The sequence below is a fragment of the Drosophila navojoa genome, chromosome 5, assembly GCF_054131105.1.
Source record: "Drosophila navojoa isolate 15081-1374.11 chromosome 5, UAZ_NAV_1.0, whole genome shotgun sequence".
Lineage (NCBI taxonomy): Eukaryota > Metazoa > Arthropoda > Insecta > Diptera > Drosophilidae > Drosophila > Drosophila navojoa.
In genome coordinates, this window is record NC_142893.1 from 9,805,890 (window position 1) to 9,820,243 (window position 14,354).

General features: G+C 37.0%; 1 protein-coding gene across 3 annotated transcripts in view; it reads right to left on the reverse strand.

Moving 5' to 3' along the window:
- Window positions 1-14,354, reverse strand: part of Pkn (serine/threonine-protein kinase N) — a 43,241-nt gene that overhangs the window by 23,259 nt on the left and 5,628 nt on the right. The window contains exons 1-2 of one of the 3 annotated variants that reach the window (XM_089260843.1): window positions 8,195-8,568; window positions 3,551-3,755 (exon numbers count right to left, since the gene is read on the reverse strand). The exons of 1 other annotated variant lie outside the window; for it this stretch is intronic. In XM_089260843.1, the coding sequence (XP_089116969.1) occupies window positions 3,551-3,616 (66 nt within the window). In that variant the 5' untranslated portion in view covers window positions 3,617-3,755; window positions 8,195-8,568. Of the gene's footprint in view, window positions 1-3,550; window positions 3,756-8,194; window positions 8,569-14,354 lie in introns of those variants that run through there. One more of the 3 variants, XM_089260850.1, reaches the window with a different exon arrangement.

A 14,354-nucleotide genomic window follows, 5' to 3' on the forward strand; every position in this document is an offset into this window, starting at 1 on the left:
TCTATTATGTATTGGGAGTAGAGTTTCATGGCATACGTTGACTTGTTTTCCCCCCTTACCCATTGAAGGCACCAAAAGCGTATTACATTTGCATTAACACAAGGCCCACTGGTAGCTAAAACACTGAACTTGACTCATGCCAATTAGCCCAATAAGGCACAGCCGTTGAGCAGCTGACAGTTGGCCATATATTGGCTATTGGGCTATACAAACATATGTATGCATGCATATGCATAAGAATTTCACCAGCTCTCCATAGCGAATCAACAATAAAGAGCAAAACTGTAGAAAGCGAAATTGTGAGACGCCGGCTAAATCACAAAAAAAAAGATTTATTGGTCTCTTAATTGGAATTCGCATTGGCATAATTGGAATGCATACTCATACATTTTGATTGATTGCCAGTTGAATGGCAAGAAGAAGAGTGAGTGGAAACGGCGAAACAGTTGTTATACACTCTCTCTCTCTCTCTCGTATTGACACTCATAATTGAAACTTGGAAAAAAAATCGCCTGGGTCGTTCATAGACTGCGCAACGTTTTCTTATCGCCAATTGCTGTGGCTCTCTGATAAGACCAACACACAATAACAGCAACAACAACAACCCCAACATATTCAAGGAAACCGTTTGTTTATCCACACACACACACACACACACACACACACACACTTTAATAATATGCCAAATATGCGTTATATTTTGCTTTTTATCACATATTTATATAAAATGTTATGGAATATTATATATTTTTTTTTATATTTTCTCTTAATTTCTTTCACTTTTAGAAGCATTTTCGCACTTGAGCACTTGCTGCAACCTGTTGCATGCAGTTATTCCTATATCTATATTGTTCTCTCCACTTTTTTTTTTTTTTAGCTGCCCGCACGCCGCAACTCACGAACTCCGAGTGATGTTCACGTCATTTTCCCAGGTGTAATAAATGCGCCCATCGACCCGAAGCACACACGCCTCGCGTCGTGGGTGGGCGAAGTCGAGACGATTTATCACGAAGCCGCTTAACGATGTGACTCACGAAGCGGCCAACTGGTTTCGGCCTGGCTTTTCAGCTGATAACAGCGTCAAACCAAAAACCCCTCCCCCTAGCCCCATGGCCAGCCACATAACAATAAGAGTTACATCGTCCAGTTGCCTCCATTATCGAATGGCCGGCATACATATACATATGTATGTCTATGCAATTATCTGTCTATAATAAATACTCTGAATCGAATGACTTAATCGAATCGCTTCAAGAGTTAGGAAATAATAATGCTCTGGGGTTCTGCTTAGTTTTAGAGCTCATCTATTTATAGATTAAGGCTCATTAACCGGCGCAACAACAAAGTTCATTTAACAGTTAAAAGCAATTGCACCTGCCCTAACAGTTTGTTTTGTAAAACGGTTTATTTTTATTTTTTAAATATGTTTTCATTAAGAATGGGTGAACTGGGCAGAAGAAGTTGGGGCTGACTACTGAAAACCTATAAGAAAGTGTATATATAATCTGGATATATTTATGAAGATGTTCAGGGCAAGTGGGAGAGTTTTTGACCTAATTTGCTATGTAAGATTCGTAAAATTGCTATGTAAGATTCGTAAGTCAATAATAGAGCTAACTATATTTATATGTTAACTACATATATTGATATGTCTATGAAATATTTGAAGTATTAAATACTAAAAATAATATATTTAAATAAATATAAATATAAAAATAAAATCCAAACTTATTTAAATAAATTTAAATATAGATGCATAAAATCCCAACTTAATTTATATCATCCTATATATTATTTGCATGTTCTCGTATATTTTTTTTTAAATTATAGTTAAAATATATGTATGCTTTACGAATACTAAATTCGCATTGTGCTCAAAATTTCGTTAGGCTAATAAATAGATATGACTTTCTTTTCTTTGCGTCATCTATAACTAATTGAGGCAGTCGTTTATAAGCCATATAGCCTTAACGTTCATTAGGCTGACAATTGCAAAGCTCACTTGAAATTGCTTTATTTCTATTTCTTTCTTTGCCTTTCAATTGCGAAAAAAAACTCCTGGGAAATGTTTTACGAGCTTGTATGTGAAATTATAGCGACACGGCGCATTCTTTATAGCAGCAAAGGCAAAAAAAAAAAAAACATCTTGATGATAATGGAGGCCCGCCGGGCATTGCAATTGCATAAGCAAGAGCTAAAAAAAAAAAACTGACACAACATACTTACGAATACTTGAATAATCAGCATAATATGCGATATAGCAACAATGAGAAGCAAGAGACAAAGATAAAAAGATATATATATATATATATATATATAAGTAATATATATATATGCAAGAGCAAGTTGCAGGCAGAGTCTATAAGGCGAACCACATGATGATAATGATGATGATGACAGCCGCTGTCTGAGAAAGTTGCAAAAAGAAAAAAAAATGTTGCAGGCGGGCCACATTGGAGAACCAGCCAACGGCACAGCAGCAGCCGAAGGAGGTAAAGAAAATCGGGGAAAGAGAGAGAGAGAGAGAGAGGGGAAGCTGCGACCATGAAGCGATGGAACGGAAATGGAAATGGAAATGGAGGCGTTGTGCCACAGCGAAAAGTCATAGCAGTATAAGCAGCAGGAAGAGCAGGAGGAGGAGTAGTAGAAGTAGAAGAAAAGGAGAGGGTGGCGCAAAAAGAGAGAGAGAGAGAGACAGACGACATCAGTAAATGGCTAAAAATTTGTGGCTTTCTTTTGACGTCGTCTCCGTGGCTCTATGTGTGTGTGGGTGGGCTGACAGCTCGAGAGAGCGCAAAAAAAATACAGAGTAGAGCACTTCTTGAGACAACAAGAGTGTGATATATGCAGAGGAGCAGAGAGAGAGAGAGGGCGAGAGGGGGCGAGAAGCCGCAGCAGCACAACCCACGTTTAATTAATAAAATATTTGCGCCAAGCATAATGACAATGACTGCGGTATACCCTGTAAATGAGCGATAGCCTACGGAGGAATGCGAATATGCGAATTTGAATGTTCCCGGATTATACTTTAGTGTCAGCTAAGTTGGGATCTATATTAAAACAGAGGTCTGTGAGGTCTTTGATATAAATTAAACTCTTTTCTGCAGGAAAATGTGAAAGACTATATGGCATTTTATTTTCTAAGTCATATTTAACAGCGAATATTGCCTCAACTGTCATTCACTTCATTCAAGTAATGTACACATAAATTCAGAATAAATATTCCCTTTTTATAGCCATAACAATTACAGGGTATTCCAATTGGTCTACATGACTCAAGTTAGCAAAATATTTCGCGCGTGCTATCTGCGACTCCAACTCATATTATATTTACATTCATATGCACATACATACTAACACAAATACATACACACACATATGTATATATATACATACATATTCATATGCAAATAAATAAGCTTATAAGCCAATGGCAATTGGCATGCTTTTAATTCCAATCATATTCTATATATGTCTATATATTATATTATATTAATTCCAATCATATTCTATATATGTCTATATATTGCTCTATATAGAGCTTACATACGTGTAAATATCCTTTGAGACGTGAGCGTAGGTCCTTGAGAAAAACCATATTCATAGTTAAGGCCATGCTAGAGAAAAAGTTGCGCGATTTTTATGCCCTATTAGTGTTGCAGGTACGGCATTTTCCAAACGATTTTCTATGAGCTTTTCTTTGAATTTTTGCGGTATTTTTTTTTTTTGCGGTTTTGCTTTAGATTTTCTTTTGTCTGTGCGCGTATATAAATACATATATATAAATAAATATATATGTATATATATTTAATATATATGTACATATATATATATATATATATATATATATATATATATATATATATATTCATTTTCCAAATCGAATGCGCGACGCAAAAATCACGACGACAAACTGCCAAATGTGCGATATTATATATGCACAACTAAATGCCATATATAATATAAATATATACATATATATATTTGTATAATATAACTTATATATATGTATATACATATATATAGTAAGAGGCGCGACATGCGACAACGCTGCGAACGAATTGAATTTTGGGAAAATGTCAAGGCGCTGCTGCTGGCAGGGCGAAAACTGCAATGGAAAAACTGGCTGAGGCAGCCAAGCGATTAGAAAGCTTTTCAATTTTTGCGCACAAATTACGGAAAAACAAATCATTTTGCTTGCATGCACAGATACAAGCATGCACACACATATATTTTTGCATATACATATATATATACATATATATAGATGAGTTTTCCCTTCATACGTATGCAGATACAACGATGGCTACAGCTACAGCTACATTCGCATCTACAGATACAAATTAATTGCTTGGCTGCTTATCTTATAGATACTTGTGTGTATCTTGCAGATACAAACAAAAACTGTGCAGCATTTATTGTCGACGCAATTTTCGTTTTCGTTTTGGAAAATGATTTCAAATAAAAAAAAATTGTTTAATCGAGTTGTTTTTCGCTGCTTGTCAATTACCTGCAAAAGAGGAGAAAAAGAAAAGAGAACAAGATAAACATTAGTTAAGTTTGTCAAAGTCAGGCAAGGTGGGTTGCTCAAGAGGTTTGCTTAATGGTATAGATTATAAATAGATAACAGATAATTTTAAAGCTAAAATTAGCAATGCGAATATATGGGGTAAATAAATATATGTAAGAAATATATTTAATAAAGAGAAAACAAAAACTATATATTGAGAATTATCTGCTTAAAATTCTTCTCCTTAATATTAAAATCAGGTCAATATGTTCTATTCTACGGAATCACCTTTTAAATATATATATATAAATATAAATCATACATAAATATAAATCAACATTGTAACATTAAGCAATTATTGTAGATTACAAATGAATAACATTTCATTATGCCACAATTCATGTTTATTCATGTGCAAATGAATCATTGAACGAATGAATGAAAGTTTTTGATTTTCATTGAACAACAAAACCCGATTGATTTGCTTTATATAACAATGCAAATTGAATAAAGTTGACATGTAAATATTAACAGCTATAGATGTTCGCAAAAGAATTCATTTAAATATGAACACAAACTTAATCTAGATATCTGCCTTTTGAAGATTGTGCTAATCTAGAGATGAAAGTTTGCGATTTCGCAATAGCTCAAGTCTTATCAAAGCATGTTATATAAAAGGTTGCGCCTAATGCTAACAGTTGCTTGAGCTGTTAAGTTGCTCAAGCTACCTCTGTTAAATATACGACGTTATGTTATATGTTAGATTATCCTATCAAGACATGTTATATAAAAGATTTCGCCTAATGTTAACAGCTTTTTGAGCTGTTAAGTTACTCAAGCTACCTCTGTTAACTATTCTATGTTGTATGTTATCTTAACTTATCAAAACATGTTATATAAAAGATTTCGCCTAATGCTAACAGTTTCTTGAGCTGTTAAGCTTCTCAAGCTACCTCTGTTAACTATGCTTAACAGATTTCAGACTATGGGAGTATATTGGTGTTATATGAAATGTAGAAAGTTACCCCAGCAACCATGTTAACGACTTTTAACACGTGTTAGAGTCTCCCTCCCTCCCTCATCGCATTTAAAGGCAATCACAATTGTGATTTATACTTAGAACGCGTGACTACTTAGCTACTCGGCTTGCTGAAATTGTGTGCTCAGGTAATTAATAACTGGCAATATTTAATTTGTTAACGCCCCGCTTTGATGTACAGTGCACAAAACAAAAAGAGACATATTTTATATATATATATAAAGACAGTTGTCCACATGAGAGTGATGTGATTTCTAATCGGTCATTTGCCTGTGCCGAGAGGTTGCCTACACTTTAACTCACGTCCGCATTATTCACTACACGAGATATATAAATGTTTATATATGCATGTATATACATATATACATAAATAAAATAACAAGGTCGCTGTTGTTTTAGTAAACTATATACATATACAAGATTAGACGGCTACCCTTGGTAGCGGCCCACGCATTTGCGTTGTTTAACGCATCAAGTGGATGTGGGGGAACTTTTAACAGTCGATACATTTTTTCGCACTTTACACGCAACACAAATTTCAATTTGAATTTGAGTTTGTATTTCTGTTTATATGTGTGTACATAAAAATACAAAATAAAAAGAAAACAACAACAAATCTTGCTGACCATTTATGAACAATCCAAGCAACAATAATAAAATTTTACTTTTTTGGATAAACAAAAAGTTTCTTTTTTTCTTTTTTTTTTTTGTGCAATTTGTTTTCCAAATATAATGTGTTTTGTTTATATATATATTAAATATGTTTATATGTGTGTATATATATTTTTTATCTCAGCGCATCTCTATGGTATAGTAAATGTTTATATAAGGCGACAGGTGAGATTTTAAAACGATTTTTAAGCGTTTCAAATTAGATTTTAATTCAATTAGAGACTTTTGAGCAGCTGTAGAGACTCTGTTAGTTCGCTGTTAAGAATTATTCTTGCTGTTGCGGAACAGTTTAATGAAAATATTATTTGAATAAAATGTTCATAAATGCCTAAGTTGTTAGAATTGGCATACTTTTAGTCTACTCCTCTTATACATCATATTTATTATAATATTATGTTAATTAGCTGTAACCCAGGAGTATATAAACACTACTATTACTTCACTATTAGAATCTATATTCTTATATTTATAAATTTTCCTACTTAGTCCATTGTCATTATTGCCATTATTCGCTCTGTTCTAACTTTTATTCTACTACAATCGCAGTATTTTCATGCCGGCTTCTTCAAGTTCATTCTACTACTATTCTACTACTATAATTATACTTTTACTACTATTCTATCAAATTTAAGCATATTTGCTACTTTCTTGCCCTCAAATGTTTATTTATATTTCAGCTTTAGATAATTAACCCCAATTAAATAATATATATCTCCCCTCTATTATAATATATTAATCTTCACTTTACACTCCACTTCGAACTCATCTTAAACTCTAATAGTCTTTCATCTCTCTCTCTCTCTCTCTCTTCCACTAGTTTATTAATAGCAATAGTCTCTGCCATATTCGAATCATTAGTTTAGGATGCTATTGAATATTTCGCTTTTGATGCTTAGCCAAATGTAAATTTTTGGCATTACAAAAAGTTTGGAGTATTCAATCAGTAGCTCAATCGACTGAGAGTGTTTTGGTTTTTTTTTATGGGTTTTTAATCAATTTACGATTATGGGCAACAAAAACCTGATTAATATGGGGTGTTATATGCATTGTTGTTGTTGCTGCTTGCCGTTAGATGATGAAAACGTTTTAGTTAGTGACAACTGAGCTGTCAACGCATTCGTAATTCGAGTTGTGGAGAGGGAAGACAGCCAAACAGGCAGACAGACATGTAGACAGGTAGACAGGTAGAGAGCTCTGGCCAGGTGCCACAGGGTAGTGGGGGAGGCGGCATACTAGAGAAGTGGGTCGGGTAACTAACTGCCTTGGGCGCTGACCCAGTCCCCCAATAGAAATATTGCATTAGCTTAAAGCCATAGAAAGGCAACGACAAAATGTACAATGAAAATTTTCAGTTCAGAGTTTTCTTCGATTTTGTGCGCGCTTTATTTAGCATTATTTTTTTCTGGTATTTTTTTTTTTTTTTTTGCTTATTCAGCGCATGCAACAAGTGAATTTGGGTTAAGCCTCGCAGCGTAAAGTACCATAAAAATACAACAACAAAAACGCGCAAAGACACAAAAATAAAACGAGCAAACGCAGCAGAAGGAGAAGCACCGACAACAACAACAACAACAACAATACATAAATAAAACTGTGACAAAATTAGAACAAAATTTCAAGCGAATGCCTGAAATTGAAAATCGATTTTTTTTTCTTTACTTTTCGCTTTGGCTCGTTTCGTTTTTATTCGGTTTGGTGCCTGGTCTCGAATTTTAATTGATTGTCACTTGATTTTCACTTTTTATAAACGTTCAAAGATGGTAAAAAGAAATAAGAAATAAAACCAAAACTAAAAGAGAAATGGAATTTCACCCAAGCGGTATTTTGATTTTTTTTTTTATATTTTTTTTTTTCAACTGTTTGTTGTTGCGCTCTTTTGTCTTAATTATTAAACGCTGCTAGCGGAAGAAGCAGCAGTCGAAGAAGCTGTAAAATAAATGGCCCAAATCGAGTCGAAGCGTTTAGCAACTTACGTTTCAGCAGAAAATAATTAAAGAAACAAAACCAGCAACAGCAGCGGCAGGAAAAGAAATAGTTGTGCGGCTAATCCGAATATAGGTTCACAAGTTTTGGGGCGTTGTTCCACCAAAAAGGACATTGACACTGCACAGGCACATATATATACACACGCACACACACGCACGCACCAACGAGACTTGGCTCACAGAGCGCATTTATGCGTCATCGAGAGGAGACACTGCGAAAATTTATGCAATTGCTGCCACAAAGACTTTCACGCGATGCTACGCGAAAAAAAACAAAACAATAACAAATATAAAGTAAGAAAGGCCCGTTACGCTGCAGCACCAACGAACCGGCTTCAAGCGCGACTAAAAGCGAACTGAGCGCCAGGCACTCAAACAAAGCTCTCACAACCAAACGAAGACAGTAGCAGGGACAGAGCGCGCTGAGCATGCGCGAGCACAAACATAAGCACAGTTAGTGAGCGCATTTCTTGAACACAAATACACAGCTGCGCTTGCACAGTAAGTGAAGATGGTGGAGTGAGAGAGTGAGAGAAAGAGAGGGAACGGTGAGGGAGAGTGCGGCTTGGCGTGAAGAGAGCGCGCGCACACAAACACAGGCGAAAGTAGAGCGCGAGCGCACAAACTGCAGCAAAGAAAGCAAAGTCAAAGCTCCCGCTGCATGCTTCAATGAATGACTGGACGAGGAGAAGGCTGATGTTGCCGTTGTCGTTAACGTCGACAGCGACTGCGACTGAGACTGAGAGGCTTTGGTGGCATAGCAAAGCCGCCTTTGTTAATTGGCCTGCGCGTGCGCCAGCTTCTCTATACAAGTGTTGTTATTATTATTCTTGATTCTTTTTTCTCGTTTTTGGTTTTTCTTTTGGCATGGTGTTTCTAAGCTGCGCTCGGGGCTGCTAGCTGTTTTTGCTGTTGTTGTTGAGTGGCTTTTATTGTGCCAGTTCTGGGAATTGTACAGCTATGTTTGATTAACATTTCTTGGTCGCTCTTCTTTTTTTTTGGTGTCTTCTTTAACTTGTTTCTGTTTTTTGGGTTAACATTTTTCACTGCACTATTATGAAACTGTCACACATTTTAGCCAGCATTGTTTATATTATAACATAGGTTTCTATGAGATAAGCCAAGTGCCAGATCATTTGCATAAGCACAAAAGCTGAGCTTAGCAGACGCTGCCGAGGCAGAAGCAGATGGCTAAGAGGCACAGCATGTGGCGCCGCCGTTGTCGCTTCAATTAGAAGCTATCTGACGACTTAGTGTGACTTTCCCCCAAAACTAAATACAAAGTAGAGGGCATAAGCAAAATACCAAAAGAAAATCCCTAGAATGACTGGCTAGCCCACCACACACACACACACACACACACGCCCCACACCCTCCTATTAAGCGGCAACAAAAGGGTGGCCAGCTGCAGGTGAAGCCGTCCAAGTGCCAATGACGTTTGGCTGACTAATTAGATATGATACTCGCCTGTCTGCCTGCAACCCTGACGCATAAGCTGACCCCAACTCTTATATAGGCTAATAGTGTGCTAAATACAAAGGGGTAATCCCCTGGCTATGACTATTATGAAGCTAAAGTTTCTTCACTTTTAACATCGAGCTAATTAAAAGCTTATCTTATCTATGTGTATATATACTCGGATATGTATTTATGTAGATGTAGATTATAATTTATTGTTATTACATAACATGGCTAGACTTTATATGTGCGTCAACAGCTAGGTTAATATTCTATGGGTATTACGACGAAAGAAATATCAGTGGAAAAGTTTACATACATTTTATTATTAGCCACATTTATTAATATTGACTTTAGCTTAGGGCAGTTATTAACAATAATAATACAACACAATATTAATTATATATAATAATAACAATTGCTATAAATATTCTAATCTAATTTAATTTTAACTCTCATGTTAAGTTTAACTGAACATTTTTATAATCATATTTTTTTCACATTTTGACATGTCATACAAAAGCTGTTTGCTATGAAACCCCGCCTGACAGACAGCTCTAAAGAAGACTTTATAATGTGAACGAAATTGCAACAACGGTACACTAGCAAACACACACACACACACACACACACACACATGGAAGCACGCAGCAACTATGACATTTAACGAGTTTTGTTGCGTCTTTTACGAGTCAATAAACGGAAATTGCCAACGAGCTAACCAAAAAACACAGACGCTGAAGAAGAAGAGGAAGAGGTAGAAACACACAGTCAACAACCGGATGTCGCATGTGCCACAAGCCCCAAAGCCAAAATGGGCGAATGTCCAATGCCAAGTGCAACAGCAGCGGCAGCAGCTGATGATAAATACAGCAAAAAGCCAAGAGCCAAAAGCATATAAGTTTTTCATAAATTTTTATTGGCCAGCTTTGCAGTCACAGATGCGTCAGAGACAACGCCTCGGCCTCAGTGTCGCTGCTCTGAGGTTGACAAACTCTACGCAACATGGCCCAAAAGCAACAAAAATGAGAGGAAAATAATATACTAAACGAAATACCAATAAAAAATACCAGTTCCAGCATAATTACAACAAAAGAGAAAAGTGCGAAAACAAACGAAAAATTGCATAAAAATATGTGCTTTTCTTTTTCTTTTAATTTTTTTGGGAAAGGCGAAGCTGTTGCCGCCGCATTCGGCCGGAAAATGAGCGCCTGTCAATTAAACACAAGTCAACTGTATATGTATATGTATGTATGTATGTATATAACTCTAGGTATATACATATATCATGATTAGGGCGCAAAGAACAATGAGATCTGAGCTGTAGGCAATATGCAGATTATTTTCCTTGGCTTGTTTTCAGCTTTCGGTCTGGGCGTCTGCAATTGCATGCCTCTCGCTCGCACTTAATGCAATGTGTGATTGTTTTTTTTGGTTTATTTTTGAGGTATTTCTTCTTTTTTTTTTTACTTATTTTTACAGAGTTGGGCGCGCTGTCACGTAACGAAAGGGAAACTCTGTCTGTGAATCTGTGGGAAGTCAGCGTCTTGCAACAATGACAAGGCGGCAAATGCAAAGGCAACAAGGCAAAAAACGCAGAGGCAGAGGCCAAAAAGGCAACAATGGCTGCAGGCAAAGCAGAATAACACAGAGTAGAAGTTGCTCTAGCTCTGCTCCACCTCCCCATCTCTCTCTCTCTCTCCGTCCCTCTCTCACTCTCACATGTTCCAACTGACTGCCTCTGCATTTTAAGACATTTTTCATTGCATAGGGTTGGCAGCATCGCATTTCAACAAGAAGAAGAAGAGTCACAGTCAAAGCAGAAGTTGAAATAGAAGCAGCAACAGCAACGGCAACAGCAACACGCCCAGTTAACACCGTAAAAGCGTTGATTAATTAATTAATAAAACTTAACTGTACACACATATGTATATATAGCATATACATATATGCAATTACAGTTAAAATAGGTGCTGCTCATGGGAAAGCAACGGCAACAACAGCTGCTAAGCTGGGAAGAACTGCTGCTGCTTCTGCAAAACAAAAAAAAACTAATTGCATTAAGAGCTGTTAAGGCTTAGCAGCCAAAACAAAAGCACAAAAACAAAATCAGAGCAATTCCCACAGAATCTGCAAAAGTCACACCGTCACACACGCACACATCGACTCTGTTGTTGTTATTGCACTCAATCAATGTGCAACGGCATTTGGAGAGCATCGAGCAGCGAGCAGCGGTCAACAACACTTGCTGCTCGCTCGCGGAAGCAGAGCACCAAAAGAGAAATAGAGAGCGCTAGACAGCAGCGGCAAAGGCAAAGGCAGAGCGGAAGCTGTTGTTGTTGTTTTTGCTGTGTTTATACTGCAGGTGGCGTTTGGCAAACAATTGCAAACGCTGCCGTTGCTTGGCACGCTTCTGCCTGTTCCCTCTCTTGCTCTCTGGCGCTCTCTTTCTTATTAACACTCGAGCAGTTGGTGTCGCTGTTATACTATTAACATGCTGTTAGCTTGATTGAAAATGTTTTATGGCGCTGCCCCTTTGTTAAGCAGCGGGTTGTTATTATTATTGTTGCTGCTATTGCTGCTGTTGTTGTCAAGTGCACTAACAACAACAAACGTCAGTTGGCCGCTTTGAACTCGCACGAGTGAAAGTGAAAATTGCTAAATTATACAGAAATCAATGTTACAGCAGAGGCAGTGGCAACAGCAGCGCCAGCTAACGGAAAGGTGGACATTGTAAATGAACAGCAGGCGCACTAGTTGATTAACCAAACAGCAAACATACAAAGCAAACAAACTAAACAAGCAACACCCAAACAAACTGTTGCAAGTTCATGAGCAACAGTTTGCCTACTGGCTTACCCTAACTGCACTTGACTTTGCTCTAAGTCGCATTCCAATGCTCCGACCAGGTTCTACTTTCGCAACCCGTTTTCACTCCACCAGCTGTGGCATATATACATAACAAATATATATGTACATATGTATATACATACATATTCAATTTGCAAACTCAACTCTAACGTTGTCCCAATTTTCGTGCCTGCCACATAATTGGGGACACCTGCATGTGCCAAATTCAAAAACTAGTTGCAACAACAGCAACAGCAGCAACAACAACAATATGCGCACTGGGAAAGGAAGCGTTAGAAACTGGCCGAATGGGAATGGTAATGGGCATGCCAATAGAAATGGAACGCAATTTTCCAGTCACGCAATTAGAAGGTGCGCATTTCTTTCCAGCTCACTGTTAGAGGTGAACAATGTTAAGGTGCTTAACAGCGATTGAGGATTTTAACTGTTCAATGGCAATGGAATTTCCTTTGGCATTTCCATAAAAGGTTATTGCTGTAGTCATATATGCGAGCTTCATTATTTATTATAAAATCTAAGATATTTTTAGGTGCATCAAGTTTTATTTAAATTACCTCAAGATTTTTTGTGTGTCACCTAATGTTTTCTCTCTCTTTTTTAACATAGTCATACAAGCTGTTATGCGTAAGTATAACAAATCACTTTTAATTAACATAGCCACTCAATACGACATCTGCGCCTTAACTTACTCATGTTAACTGTCATACATAACATTAAAATAAGACAACGAATTCGTTAAGTACTGTATGATCATTTTACCACATGTAGCTATTACCGAACATTCGGGTTAGTCATTTGCATGTTAAATAACAGCTGCTCACTCATATGCTTTACTTTTCTATCGAACATTTAATTGGTATAGCCATTGTTTTTGATCCACTCGAACGTTTCTTGTTCAATTTGAGTAGTCACTGCTTGACAACTGCTACCTGAGCACCCACCAGCTGAGCGATTTCCATTGGCCACAGCCTCAGTTTCAGCGGCAAAAGTCAGCACAGCAATTTGCGCAATTGAACTCATCAATTGCAGCAATTAAATGTGCCAAAGGCAGAGGGGAAAACGGTGATACGAAGAGGTGGTACGGCTGCCCAGCTGCCGGTCTCGAGCGATGAATTAACCAACCCAAACTCAAACAGAAAGCAGCCACACGGCAGGCACAAGATGAATGTGATATAACAGCAACACGACCAACTCAACAACAACTACAACAACAACAGCAGCAACAACAACTGCAAGTTAATTAAATGATTTTCAATGTCTGACAAGCGCGCGTTACTTTCCTAAGTCCCCTCCAACAATAGCAAATGGAAAATGGCAAATGGTAAAAATGAAATCGATTGCATTGGAAATGCATTTCCGTTAGGAGGCGATCTCCAAATGTCGACTGGCAAATATATTTGCAGGATGCACAGCCAGGCTTCAATCAGTTCACAAATAGGTTTTTCCTTTTCATGTTGAAAGTTTCCCCGTCATCTATTTGTTTGCTCCACAGTTTCGCCACAGCGGAAAACAGATTACAGGGTCGCTGCGATAATATAACTAAATAAATATATATAGTATATACTATATATATAATATAAAGTAAAATTTAGTTACACACAATCTACAAGTTCTAGCACATCAAGGCTAGCAGCTCAAAATTTCCATGCACAAATCGTGATTATAATTGCAGTAGCTACGTTGTTTGGCTGTTGAGCTGTTGTGATACCTTATCAGAGACCGAGAGCAACAACAACAGCAAATAGACAACAGAAAAGAAAAAAAAAAAAAAAAAACAGCGCAAAACAAACTAATAGATACAATTGAATTTGATTAAAAG